The 14,401-nt window shown below is 41.6% G+C and overlaps 1 protein-coding gene across 1 annotated transcript; it reads right to left on the bottom strand.

Annotated features, from left to right (window-relative positions):
* Nucleotides 1–9,937: 9,937 nt before the first annotated feature.
* On the bottom strand, nt 9,938–14,320 carry LIG4 (DNA ligase 4). Its single transcript, XM_075137477.1, has 2 exons — nt 14,215–14,320; nt 9,938–13,549 (listed from the first exon to the last, which is right to left on the bottom strand). Exon 2 carries the CDS (start codon nt 13,531–13,533, stop codon nt 10,798–10,800), a length of 2,736 nt encoding a protein of 911 aa, XP_074993578.1. The 5' UTR covers nt 13,534–13,549; nt 14,215–14,320; the 3' UTR covers nt 9,938–10,797.
* Nucleotides 14,321–14,401: the final 81 nt, after the last annotated feature.

The following is a 14,401-nucleotide window of genomic DNA, read 5'->3' as shown; positions in this document are numbered from 1 at the left end:
ACAGAGCTCTGCCCATGCTCAGGGACCACGAAACACAGCTCCCTCCCTGTGTTTCCTCTCTGCTCTTGAACACAACCCAGGGCCCCTCTCCACATCAGTCACTCAGCCCAGGCTCAATTCTTCATCCTGGATAGCCAGAGCCACGGCACTGGCCTGCCACTACCATGCTGTTGTCCATAACGCTAACTGTTTAGCCTAGACCAAATAGCATTCTCCAAAACAGTGCTGAAGCACCGGCTGGAAGGACCTGGCCAGGGCTAAGGGTGCAGCTTTTAAATGACCACCCTATTTTAAGAGATGAGAACAGTTACTGTATGAATGAGGAACAGCGGTGTCACCAGGACCAGGGAACAGTCCCTGTCAGTGTTTAAGTACTAGAGCAGAGCTAACCTGGAGGAGAGAACAACTCCAAGCAGACCTGGTCCAATAAGTATCACCTAGCCTTTGTTCTCACCTGGTCTTCATCCCTTATCCGGTGTCTTGCTGCTTGGTAACTTTCCATCTGGCATTCAGATTTGAAAGGGCAGTTCCTCTACCTTCCAGTCGCTTTGGGGCACTCTGAGGGCAGACCACACTTAGCTGGTGGCTGAAGTTACAAATTAAAGAGCCGTAACTGGGAGCCACTCCTCCTGTTTAGCACAGGCAGCAGGACGCAAGAAATGGTCATACAGTCTGCGCCTAGTCCTGGGAACTTTTTACTTCTGTTGACAAAGTAAAACTTCCATGGTCCTTTTCCTGGATGGGGGAAAGGGGTCTGTATGTAGGGCACATCTACACTGTAGCGGCAAGTTTGGTTAGGCTGGGGTATGAGCAAAGTTGTGGGGTAGTCTGTAGGTATCAATGTTAAGACACCTTCCCACAGATTCTTGCCATCTTGCCTTCCCATCCACTTTTGGGATCTCTAAAAATATTCCTCAGCATTAGTAAAGGAGAAGGAAGAAAAAGAGATGGGTGCAGAAAAGAGCTATCAGAAGCACCACATAAAAATACATGTATGTATATATACATGCACACATGTGTTTATATACACACTATATATGTGTGTGCACACTTACACATACTCTAGCAGGTTTTCGATACTCTGATTTAGAAATCCCCCTCCCCTCCATGCAATCCCTGGAGCTCACTCACAAGCTGGACAGACAAGCATGCAGCAGCAGAAATCCAGGGCCGGGCCATGACCGAGCCACAGTCCATCCCTGGGCAGCAGCCAAAACGTGGGTCAAGGGTTCAGCATCCCGACACAACCACAGCATTGTGTAAGTCAGACCAGAGTTCAAAAACAAGTAAGACCCACCACAAAGCATATGCATTCATGCATGTAGAGACAAATACCATGTAATTCTAAAAGATAATGCACTGTGAGAGAAAATGTAAGCATGATTTTGGAAAGGTTGAATTGGCCGTGTCTGCCAAAAATACAGGTCAGGAAGGCAGGCTATCCAAAACAGGTACAGCAGAATATTTTTCCTGTCCCATTATTTATTAAGTGGTAAGATGTCCCTTTACATCCCCCGGTCATTAAAAAAGGTTAACTATTTCAGTCTTAAATTTTTAAATATTACCTGTACCGCACTTCAGATGCCATTTACTGAGTGTCTGCCAGGAATCTGTATGAGGTCTGTATACAGCAGTTGGTGTGTTTATAAAGCTCTCATCAAGCATAAGAATTTAGATATATCAATATAGAAAAAAAGGCTTCTAGAGTTACCACATAAGTTAGAGGGGAAAAAAAGGAGTAAAATTATGTTTTTCTCTCTCTTAACTGTCTTTTATTTATTAACTTTGTTAATGTTGTTAATGCACGTGAGCCCCCTGCTCTGCCCTGGTTGCTGTTAACAGCAGCACGTCAGGTAGTCTGCTCGGTGTTACAGGTAGATGGAATCAGCAAAACTGGCTATCCTGTTTATTTCTATTTTGTTCATACAACCATGTTCAGAGACCTGAACAATGTGACACCTGAAATATCCGTATTTATTTTTGCCTTGGATAGTTTTTAATTTCTTATTACCCCAATAGCACTCAGAGATTTTAATTAAAATAAAATAAAAATAAATCCAAGACACATTTAACTATGTCTGGTATAATCATATATGAGCATGTTTATAGGATAGACTGAAGCATAACACAGACCTACGCAAACTAGCTTTAAGCTGGCTGAATAAAATCATTCTGCTTTGGCAGCACAGAGGTCTGGTATTTAAAAGCTATAATACGCTAGTCAAAAGAGGCTAAGGCTGGGGAGAAGCTGTGGGAGAACAGGGAGGAAAAAAGCAACCACAAAACCTAAACCGAGACTAGCTGTTACAGGTCTACTGCTGTCTTCTACTCGAATAGACGTACCTATGCACAGGCACGCACACATGACCCGTTTATCCACCTGCCTTTTTCGAGACCGTTAGTTCATTAACTGCAGGTGTAAGATGCGGAGGCTGAAAACACGGATTTGACAGAACAGGTTGCCTCTGGTTGCTGCTGCAGCAAAGCCCGCTGAGGAAAGGCGTGCTGTAGCGTATCGGCTGCAGGAGGAAGCTGCCACGTGCAAGAACAGGGAGAAATCCTACCTCTTCCTTCGATCCCCGCTTGCCTGCAGGGACTCGAACTGTGGTTTGGAGTAGGGTTTTATGTTTGTGAAGTCTACCATCGCCAGAAAGAAGCTGTTATTTCAGCACCCCTGGGTCCAAGGCTGGGCAATCTGCCTAAAGTGGTTAAGTTACTGGAACCTGGTTTCCCTTTCAAAACTGGTAGGGCTATATATCACCTCAAACTGAAAGCAAGCTCTTCTGTTCTCTCAGATATGGCTACTATTTAAACATTTATACACATTGCTTAGAGAGTTCTTCCCACTGATCATGAGATTTTGAACAACCTTGGTGTTCATGTACGGAATAACTCAATTTCTGGCATTCAGAAATAAAATTTTATGTTTTGGATTTTGGTGGGGTTTTTTTTGGAGGGGTGGTGTGGTTTTTTGGGCTGTGGACTCATTAGTTTATTATCAATTTTACAGTACAGGATTATGTAAATTCTGTGGTTTTCCTGCAGCTTAATGTGTAGCTGCCAAAATCACACTGATAAGAGTGTTAGCTATACTAATACCTGTTGTACTGCAAATGAAAAAAAAAAAATCCATTAAGTTTGCAATGTATAATATGTCACCATTGGACAGCTTGCCCATTCACAAGACACCAGAAATGAGAGTGGGAACTTCAGTTCAGACCTGACTCACAGAATCACAGAATAATCAAGCCTGGACGGCACCTCTGGAGATCATCTAGTCCAACTCCTCCTGCTCTTGAAGGGGCAGATAGAGCAGGTTGCTCAGGACTCTATCCAGTTGGGTTTTGAATGTCTCCAAGGATGGAGACTCCACAACCACTCTGGGCAACCTGTTCCTGTGTTTGATCAGCCTCACAGTTTAAGGAATGGTTTTCCTAGTTTTAAACAAAATTTCCCCTATTTCATTTTGTGCCCATTGCCTCTTATCCTGCACCTGGGCCCCTGCTGACAACTCTTTGAGCCTGGCAGTTCAACCAGTTTGCAGTCCACCTCCCTGCCCATTTATCTAGCCCATACTTCGTCAGCTGTCTATGACAATATTACAGAAGACAGTCTCAAAAGCCTTCCTGAAGTTGAGAAAAGCAACATCTAGTGCTCTCCCCTTGTCCACCAAGCTAGTCTTATACTACAACAAACCACATAATGCTAGACAAATATCAAAAAAACCCCTTGTATCTGAGTCTATCCCAAAAGGCTAATTAGAACTTTACAAAAAGTGATAGTAATATCATAGTTAACCTTTTCTAACTGACTAGTACGCTCCACACAGAACCGGCAATGTAAATTGGTTATATTCTGGGAAAGATTGAGGACGAGAGTGTGGAATACACAACCCCTCACACCATACACACTCATTTTGTGTGTAGCAACCCTTCTTTTTTCCCTGGTATCTTATTTCTAGTAGCTTCCTCTTGAGATTTGAAAGTCCTGAAAACGTATTTTACTTTGTGTATGATACATGACACAGGAGAAAACGGAACTCTGGTTGCATAGTTTTACACAGTTCCTCCACCTGCAGCATTAACAGGAGAATGAATTTAAATATATTTTGTCACTAACATAGCGACAAATACACGTGTTGAAATATTCTTGTTATATCAATTTTCAAATGCAATCACATGCTTAGGCATTCTACATCTTTCTACATTCTTTGTAAGAAAAAATGAAGAACATAAATGCTTGCAGTTTGAACTTGAAATTCTCTCTCATATGTTCTTTCAAAATAATCTTCCCCAAAATTACAAAGAAAAGAAAAGTAAAGCTACATCTGTTGAAAACATCCCAATAAAATGCTAAATATATTTTATCTAAAACAAAATCATTTCAAGACAGGTGCCTTTTAATTTCCTTACTTCTAGAAAATAACATGGAGAAACATTTTAATTATACATACAAGCTCCACTTTCACTCTTAGGTTTGTATAATAATTCAAACTTACAGACTGTTCCCTCATTCCTATCCACTCATAGCAAAAAGTAGTACAGTAAAATTTTATAGGCCATCTACTGTTCTGTGGTACAACAGCTGTTACCAGCTGGAGATGCTTTATGCTTGGTTGAACTGACTATGTTAAAAGGCATTTCCCTAGTCACCTTCAAATGAACATTTCTTTCTCCTTCGCAAGAAATTTTATAACTTACAACTTCAAGTCCCTCTTTTGAAAGCATTCAAACTGAAATTACATATGGATTGGAAAGATTAAATTACTTTCTTTTTTAACAGGAAGATTGAAACTGAATATTATAAAAAAGTGTGCCAACCTCACTAGCAAACTGAAGAGCTTTTTAAAATCTGTCAACAGATAGTTAAATCAGGGCACCATAAACGGAATAATACACCTTACCTGTCATTTACCATAGCTGACAGAGATTTTGATTGACTTCTTTTCACCTGAATAAATAGACCTTGTGCTTTTCAAAGATATTCATGCAGACTCTTTCAAAACATACAGATGTACTATTTCAGGGAAGAGTAACTGGAAATTGAGCAACAGGGACCACACAGTTTTTAAGTGTTTCACCAAACAGATGTACTACGGTAAAAATTTATAAGATTTCCACAATTTTTGAACTCAGTCCTGGAAAGAAGTTCACATCCAAACTAAATATCAGATGAAATATCAGAGAGGACAAGGAAAGGGGGTTCTGTGAGGGGTGAGGATTTCCATTTCCTTCGTTCAATTCCCCGTAGTATCACAGGAAGCAAGCGGGCTGCTCCCCAAGGGGAGGCATGTGGGGAGCATGGGGAGGCATGCTGGGAGCCATGGGGAGGATGCTGGGAGCCACGGGGAAGCATGCTGGGAGCCACGGGGAGGTATCCTGGGAGCCACGGGGAAGCATGCTGGGAGCCACGGGGAGGCATGCTGGGAGCCACGGGGAAGCATGCTGGGAGCCACGGGGAGGCATGCTGGGAGCCACGGGGAGGCATGCTGGGAGCCATGGGGAAGCATGCTGGGAGCCACGGGGAGGCATGCTGGGAGCCACGGGGAGGCATGCTGGGAGCCACGGGGAAGCATGCTGGGAGCCACGGGGAGGCATGCTGGGAGCCACGGGGACGGCAAGGCAGGCACGAGGCAGCGCCTTCACCAACAAACAGCACACTCCCACCCTCCAAGTCCCACCCAAGAAGACGAGCAAAGCAGGCCCGGTGATGGTAGACTTGGTCAGCTAGTGATGGCTAGGTAAGCCCGTAGTGATGAAGTAGGTCCAACGTCAAGCCGGGAAGTCAAGTCAGGGGGTGAGGACTGGGATCAGCTAGGTACATGGCCAAGCACAGCTGCAAGATAGTTACAGCGAGGACTAAGACCAGGGGCCTGAACTCAAACGCAGGTTCCAAGCTGATCGAAGGAGGTCCCTAGCAAGGCTTGTCACAACTCTTTTTGCACACAGCCATTTTCACAGCTGTCTGAGCAAGGTAACACAGCTACCACCGTGAGCACAGGCAGCCATACCCCAGGAGGAGGCAGGTGCACTGGGGGCTCTGACAGCTCCTTCCCATCTATGAAGTGCTCTGTACACTAGAAATCCTACTCGTGTGTGGTTGAAATAGTTTCCCTTGGAAGTTATCATTGTTGGTGTATGCCAAATACCAAAATAAATTGATGATACAATTTAGCTAGAGAGGTTAAATATGTGAATCATCCTTGTTCTTCAAAAACAAAGAAAATACAAATTAACTAAGAGGGGATGGTTTTCATTAACTGTTTAAATAACAATGATTTTTCATCGTATTTTATGTAAAACGCTACTTATAGCCTCCTGCCTAATTGAAGTATTCATTTAATTAGTTAGTGATCATTTCATGCGGTATCTGTGAAGACCAGTGTATATGAAAATGGATGGTGTCTCGTGTTGACTCACTGCAGCTTCCTGCCTTTTCTTTCTCCAGCAATTTATCTTTCTAAAAGCAGGAGGGAAATGCAGGAATTTGATTCTGATATTCACTACACTTATGATAAAGCAGAGTTGCATAAAAAGACCTAAAGCTACCATAATACTACAGCTAAGTTGTAGCAAAAAGAGAGGGAAGCTTTTTTCATCCACACAGTTGAGCTTCCCCAGTGTTACTACTTATAATATTTTAAATGTGAAATTGCTAGCATAATACATCTTCAACAGAGTCAGCAGGTTGCAATCTATTGTATGCGCACTATTACCTTCAGTGTTATTAGCTTTCAGGTCTTCAAAGGATAATTAAACTGTTAATAGGATGATATTTTGCAAGAGTCTATATTTTAGATCCTATCTGCAGATGCAAGAATAAGATCTTTTTAAGTCCCTTAAAATAGCAAGAATGTCAATTAGTTCTTTTCAGTGTACAGGCACAAGCAGAGGAAATGTGAAATAAAGCAAGAGGGCTGATGAAAATTGTGCTGACATGCAAACACCTAACAACTAGTCAAGGCTTTCTTGCTCTTGCTCTCCCACTGATGCACAAGTTTCTAGCTTTCTAGAAAGCAATCCTACCCTCCCCACCCCAGTGAATAATTTTTCTTCATATATTTACGTTTCAGCTCATTCATATACTAGTGGTTTGCTTAACAAGGCAGGTGCATTCCAAGTGGAATTAGAAGAATTCAGTAAGTTGTCTTAGGAAAAAATAGCCCTTGCCAACACCATATGCCAATGCCTTCTGAATGTCAACTACGCATGATTTTGGCTTCTTACATTCTCATGTAACGATAGCAGAGGCAACAGCCCTTTCATCCATTGGCATATGAAAAGGGTATAAAAGAGCAGTAGCAGCACTTGGCACTTGCTTTGTACCTGGCATAAACGTCTACAGCATTAGCAAGTCATAGTCTTTCATTTTACATCGTTAGATGTGAAACTGAGGTGTATATTCTAACATATGAGAACATCTGAAATTTCACCAGCTCTGTATAGTCAATACACGCTGTGTTTCCACTGACAAGTCAGAGAGATCATATGAAGAAATAAAAAAATATTGCTCCCTGGCAAGATTTATCATACTTTGTGCAAGCTGCCCACAGGCTTTTTATTCCAAAATTGCACTACATCAGTTTGAGCGTATGCCTTTCAGAGTATAAAAAAGTTAGATGTGAACCTATTTTATTAAATTGTTTAATAAACGAAGTAAACAGTGGAACCTCCTCCCAGGGATTGTGAAGTTTATTGCCTGTGCAGAACTGCCTTTGTAACTAGCCAAGAAATCAGCCCGTCATTCACCAACACACAGTTGCAGGCAGGATGGGTACCTACCAGGTGTTCTGCTACAGCAGGTCCCGAAAGTTGCTTTCTTCTTTCTCCGTCACTGGCAGCGTTTTTGAAAAGTGCCAGTTACAAGCCAGTGGATAGGAACAAGACCAAATTTTTCTCTATTCCCTCCAAACTGCAAGGTCTACAATACCTTTTTCTATTCTTTCTTTTCCCACTTCTTCAGGAACATCATCTTAAAATAAACTTAAAACTTTATATTTCAATGCAAATGGAAGGCTTGCTCTCAAGCCAAGTGCCTATTTAAAAAAAAAAAAAAAAAAAAAAATCAGCTTTACACAAAATGTAAATAAGCTAAGAAATCTTCACCTACAAAACCTCTATTTTCAAACATCTAAATGTAATTAAGAAAATAGGAATATTTATTGCAGTAAAAAATACAATAGGCTGATGTTTTGTAATCAGAGCGAGTCGACTGGAAGTTCAAATATCAGGTTAATGTTTCAGCATTTTGACTCCAGCTTTTCTTCTTTCTTGAACACTGTTTTTAAAGGATGATGATTACCTAATAATAAGACATATAAACAAAAGTTTGTATGTCAAAACTTTTTTTCTTTAATTAGATAAAACAAAATAGAGAAAAGACATTTTTTTGGTACAAACACTCCGTTGATCCACGTCAACTCTTACTGCTACTTACAAATCTTGTCTTATATTCATCCTTAGACATCATGCATGAAATTCTCTGCATACCTCCTTAACTGATTTGACTTTTTAAGAAAAACATTTGTGTCTGGACAACATATTCTTACTTTTTGAATCACTTCCAGTTTTCATTTGTTCCTTTAAGTATAAATCGGAATTTCCTTAAAACTAAGCAGATTCACAAACTACTTCCCTACTTCTGTTTTCCTGTCACTACTGTTCTTCCATGAGAATGCCTTTGCTTAGAGGATCCATGGATTCTTCTCTCCCCTGGCTTATATTCTAGATACATACTTTAATAACAGCCAGGTCCAGTTTCATCCACAGATCCATACAGTCCATCCACCTAAGTCACCACATTGAAGAAGCATCTCAAAAGAAAACCTGACCTGCAATGCCTGTATTTTTGCAGCATAGTAGCAAGATTCCCTTTTTACACTGACATATGAAGTACAGCATTTCTTATTCAACGTTTTAAAGTAAATGTAAATTTGCAAAACAGTAACCAAAAGAAGAAATACATGCCATCTAAATTGCTTGACATTATCCAGTATGCTAATTATCATGCCACATATTTGTATGTAAAAGTAAACCTTCAGTACATTGTGTATTGAGGAGTCAGTAAAAAGAGTAACAATTTTGCTGGCAAGTTACTAGTTCTAGATTCCCCAGCCTTGCATAGCTTTGAGAGAACAAAAAACTAACATGGAATTAACATTTTTTAAATACATCTCTGTAAATAACATTTAGATCTTAAAGTGAGATATTTGACAATGTCTCAAGAGTCAGCTGTAATTCATATTTGCCTTTTTTTCTCTCTTAACTCTCCTAACCAGGATCACTTAAAATATGTGAAACCATTTTACTAAAACTCATATAAGAGAAATCTGTATGGGTATGAAGACAAATGCTCTTTTAATTTTCTATTTATAAATCAGAATATATGACACTACACAGAAGAAGCCCAAAAAGTTAAAACTGAAGTATTATATTTCACATATACCAATTTTCAGCTTGAATTATTAGAGGAAAAATAATGCACTGTCTTTCAGTATATACTATTTTATGTATACAAAAAATACTCTGCTTTTTAACAATTTATATGGTGGCTTAAGAGAAGTGGTTATTACATTTTACCTATTTAGTATTTCAAATAATAAGGGAGCTCCTAATGCTTAAACTAACTATAACAGATAAGAATAAACTTCCTTCCAATTAGCCTTTCATATAACATTTCCCAATTCTTTTTACAGTAATTTTTTATATGAACCCCACCACAAAAAGCATTGAAAAAATAGGTCAGCCAAAAACTGGTTCTGTGCCACATCTCAGCCCAACAGCAGTTCTGTTTGATACCAGTATTGACGTAACAAGAATCGAGGTCTGAACCTTTCTCCCCTCAAAGTTAAAGCATAAATTATCTAACAGAGTAAAATCAGAAACTAAGTTTTGTGCTTTTCAAAAGAGTTCTCTCTCACTAAGAAAACCACACCAGGCAGATTTAAAAATGTATTTTATTTAGTAATTGAAAAAAAAAAAAATTGAACTGGATATTTGGAAATTAATCTTACATTACTGAAATAGCTTATTTTTGAAAGGTAAAACTCATATTTAAGCGTAAAAGCCTAGCTGTCACACTTCACAGTTTAACTTTGACTGTAATGAGCACAGGAGGTCATTACAGTTTTTAAGTAATTGATTTGCATTTTACAGATATATAGGTCATTATTAATTTATTAGCACCTCAATCAGAAGTTTAGGTTCTATCTTACAATGGTTACTTATACAAAGAAACATGAGATCAATGCAATATCCTAAAACCAAAGTGCTGAGGCTATATGGGGCTCTGCTAAAAACAATGTAAACAAATTAAAATAGTACAGACAAGGTTTATAAATTACTGAATTCTGCAGCATATGGAACGTACACAAAACAATTCTAAAAAAAACATGAATGTGATTGTAAACTGATAAATAAACAATATGTTAAATAGTAGAATCTCCATAAAATAGTAAATTATTGTCTCCATTTTGAACAATGGAGGCAAGCACTATTAATAGCTAGGAATTCTCTTAAGTAAAATATTAGATCTCTCCTGAGACCTGTCTGTGAAGTAAAAGGCTTACATAATTTATCTGGTGGTGGTTTTTTTCTCTTCCAACATAGCTTAGCATCCTCTTGCTTCCACAACAGCATAATTAAAAGCCTTCCTCTAATTTCAACAATGCAGCATTATTCTTTAGCCAGAGCCAGCTTTAAACAGATATGAAAACACACAGAAAATTTAAGGCAACCTCATTATATCCAAATCCAATCATGCCAACAAGAATGCTTTCACTCCAAGTTATAAACTACTTTAAATTAAGTACGGATTTTCATTCTTTGGGACTCCTTCCTTCACTGACTCCGTTACCCACAGCTCAGATACGATTTTAAATTTTTTCCCAAATGTTCTCCTGAGTGTTTTCACCTCTTTTACCCGGGAATGATCTTCTCCTATAACAACATGGGAGATGCCCTCTTCAAGGTGAGAGACTACTTTTGCACCATAAAAACGGAGCTCCAAAGCTCTTATCGATAGTGTTGTTCCACGGATTTTAGTTTTGGGCTCATTAACAACAGCGTAACAGTCCACATAAATATTGTTTCCTCTGAATATACTGAGCTGACAACTGTTCCACGAATAACGTTCTTCTAACTCTGCAATCGTGTCCAAAGGCATCACCTTACTGTCTTTCATTCTTGAGAACACTTCCTTGAGTTGAGCAACATCTGTGTCTGCTGTGTAGCTGTCTCCATAACAATCATACTCACGAGCAAAATGTTCTTTTGTATCAGGAGACATGTGAATCATAAAGGCTGGCTGCCAAGGCACCAGCATTTTGGTTTGAAAACACTGAAGGAGCCACTCTGCCCTCACCACATCGTATTTGTTGGAAGCAATGATGTTTTTCACTCTGACATTCTCAGCTCCTACAATGACACAGTAAGTCTCCGGCCCCGGGTTCTGTACCACGCTGCCACCACATTCGGCAATTCTGCCTTCCAGTTCGGACTTTGAGTATTTTCCCGTTCCTGTCATAACACAAAACTCAACATCTTCAAATACATTTGAAACCTTGCTTACGTTAGAAAGATCAGGAGCTTTAAACTGCTCAGCTATTCCGATTATCTTCCTCACTTTTGATACAGTTTTCCTTTTTTTTTCTTGTGGCTCATCATACTCTTCTATATGAAGGTGCTTAGATGCCAGCTTCCCTTCTGCTTTGCTTCTGAGATCTTCTAACATGTCTGAAGTCATGCACTCGTACCATTCTTTGTCCTCTCTTATCTTCTCAATTCGGGGGAATCTCAAAGTACAGTCAGTTTTGTACATATCACTATTAACAATCTCGGCTGCCTTGATCTGCACTATGACAGAGTTGCAAGGTTCAATGTACATTTCAGGTTTTTCAATTCCACACAAAATGTTACAGGGAGGGTCCTTCCTATGGTAGGGCTTCCAGTGTTTAGCCAGTTTCAAACCTAAGTCATACAACTCCTTCATAGTATAGCCAGAGCCAACACGACAAATAGAGTGGAAAACGGTGGGTTTTTCATTTGGAGGGGGCGTCTCTGCAATAGCGCACAGAAAATGAGACATCATTCCACCACGTGAGCCCTTTCCCCAGTAACCACCAACAATTAAAAGGTCTAGTTCATCCATCAGCCCACTGACGTATTCTGGCTTGATTTTTAACCAGCCTTCCCCACGTTTGTCAGGCTTATAGGTGGACATGGGATCTTTCACCATAATCCCTTCCTCTCTGTTATCTATTGCTTCATTTAAAGCATCAATTACTTCTTTTCTCGTTCCAGCACGTTTTTTATGTACAACATGTATCCTGCCCGTTACCGGAGTAAATACGCTACTTAAGATTTCATATCTTTTGCTTAATACTTCGTGACCCAACTTCTTATCGTTAACCATCAATACATCAAACACACAGAAGCATGTCTGCAGATCAGAGTCCTCCACCATTCTTTTTATGTCAAATCTGTTTCCTTTTTGCATAAAGGTTTGCGCCTCGGGATTGTAAGCCATCATTTCACCATCGAGAATGCAATTTTGTATATCGCTCTTAAATACATTATGAATAAAGGGCGTTAATGAACCATCAAGGGGGGAAGCACCGAACTGCTGAGTATAGTCAAACCCATTTCGGGAAAAATATTTATACACATCTCCATCTTTGTGCATCTGCATACGCTCACCATCCAGCTTAGTTTCTATGTAGAATACCTGGTTATTCATTTGTTTCTCAATTTGCTGGACATCAGCAATAGCAGCAAGCATTGGTTTAAAGGCAGAAAACAACATGATAGAAACATCACTGAGTGAGACAGAGGGATCATGCAGCTCTCTGCAAACTTTTTCCAAATCAGTTGTGACGTTGTGTAACTCAGCAGCATCGGGATGAAAAATGGAAAATATAGTTTGTTGACTAACACCAAGCCTCAGATCCTTTATAATCATCCGGATGAGCCATTTTTGTTCCAGTGCTGTGCTCTGGGTAATTAACTGAAGGAGACTTTTCTTTAAAAGACCCTTGTTTTTAGCAGCATTATTATTAGCTATTGCATCTAAGTGTTCATTGACTTGTTCTATTGTCAATCTGCCTTGTTTTGGGCTCCTAGGTTTTAATACAAAGTATGCAATCATTGCAAAATCTCCAGCATCTCCACGTGAGCCAGCAGGTGTTCTATAATTTAAAAGCTTTGCAGCATCTTTTCCATCTTTTGGTAGATTAAGCAGTTCAATATACAGCTTCGCAAGCATAGTTTCTTTAATTCCATACGCCATCCTTTCTCTTTCCAACTGTGGAAGAATAAGCCGCATAGCTGGATAAAACGAATCCGTGACATCTTTCTCTTTCTGATGAAGAGCATCGTGGAATTTTCTCCAGGCATCCAGGAAATCCCTAAAATACTTGGTTTTCTCCGGACGAGATTTACATGTCTGTATTCGCTCCAGGGTAGAGCACAGATCTGCAAAAGGGACCTGAGAGGCCACCGTTTTTTTAGAAGGCTGAGAAGCAGGTGCGGAAGCCATCAGAGTCCGTTTTTCACTAAGAACAGAAAAAAGTATATATTTGTAGAGAAAGAAAACACCAGCACGTTATTCTGTCTCGAAAAAAATATTTCTAATTAGGATTTACTATTTTTCTCATTAAGCTTTAACTGACATCTTTACTTAAGGGTCACCAGCTGGCACCACCATCCTTCGTTGCGGGTGAAACCCAGCAGCCAGGACACTGCCACGCCGCCACCACCCAGCCGAGAGGACTAGCCGACGGGAGAAGGCACCGCGCACCCCTCCCACTGCTGCGCCGGCGGCAGCTTCCACTGCCCGGAGACCGATTTTCGCCGCCGCCCTCCCCCGGAGCACAGCCCTCCCTGACACCACCCCGCCCTCGGCCCACTCCTCCCCCGGCTCCGGCCGCCCGGCGACTGAGGAGACCCACCGGGCCCGCCCCGCTGAGGGAGCGGGGTCCTACGAGGCCGGGTGCCGCTCCCGGTGGGGGCGCAGCGGCGGGGGCTCCTCCCGGGGCAGGCTCCCCGCCCCCCCCCCCCGCACCGCTACGGCGTTGCCATGAACACGGGGCGGGGGGGAATGGACACCACCCGGGGGGCACCTTCGGCGCCGCACCGGCCGCCCCCTCCCAGGAGCGGGAAGACGGGGACGGGCCGGAAGGGACCGGCGGAGTCACGGCCACCCCCAGAGAAGACTTACGCGGAGCCGGGGGTACCCGCGGAGCCCAGGTCACACCGGGCGCCCTCCACCCCGGAAGGGGAGAAGCGCCCCGCTGACGCCGCTGCCCGCACCTCCTCCCCCGGGCGGAGTGGTTCCGGCCGCGCCTGCGCAATTACCGCCACGGTGGGGAAGCGCTGGCGGAGCCCGGCGCGGCAGTGCCCGAGGC

Source organism: Calonectris borealis, chromosome 1 (genome assembly GCF_964195595.1).
Source record: "Calonectris borealis chromosome 1, bCalBor7.hap1.2, whole genome shotgun sequence".
Classification (NCBI taxonomy): domain Eukaryota; kingdom Metazoa; phylum Chordata; class Aves; order Procellariiformes; family Procellariidae; genus Calonectris; species Calonectris borealis.
This window is presented reverse-complemented; position numbering and strand designations above follow the sequence as displayed.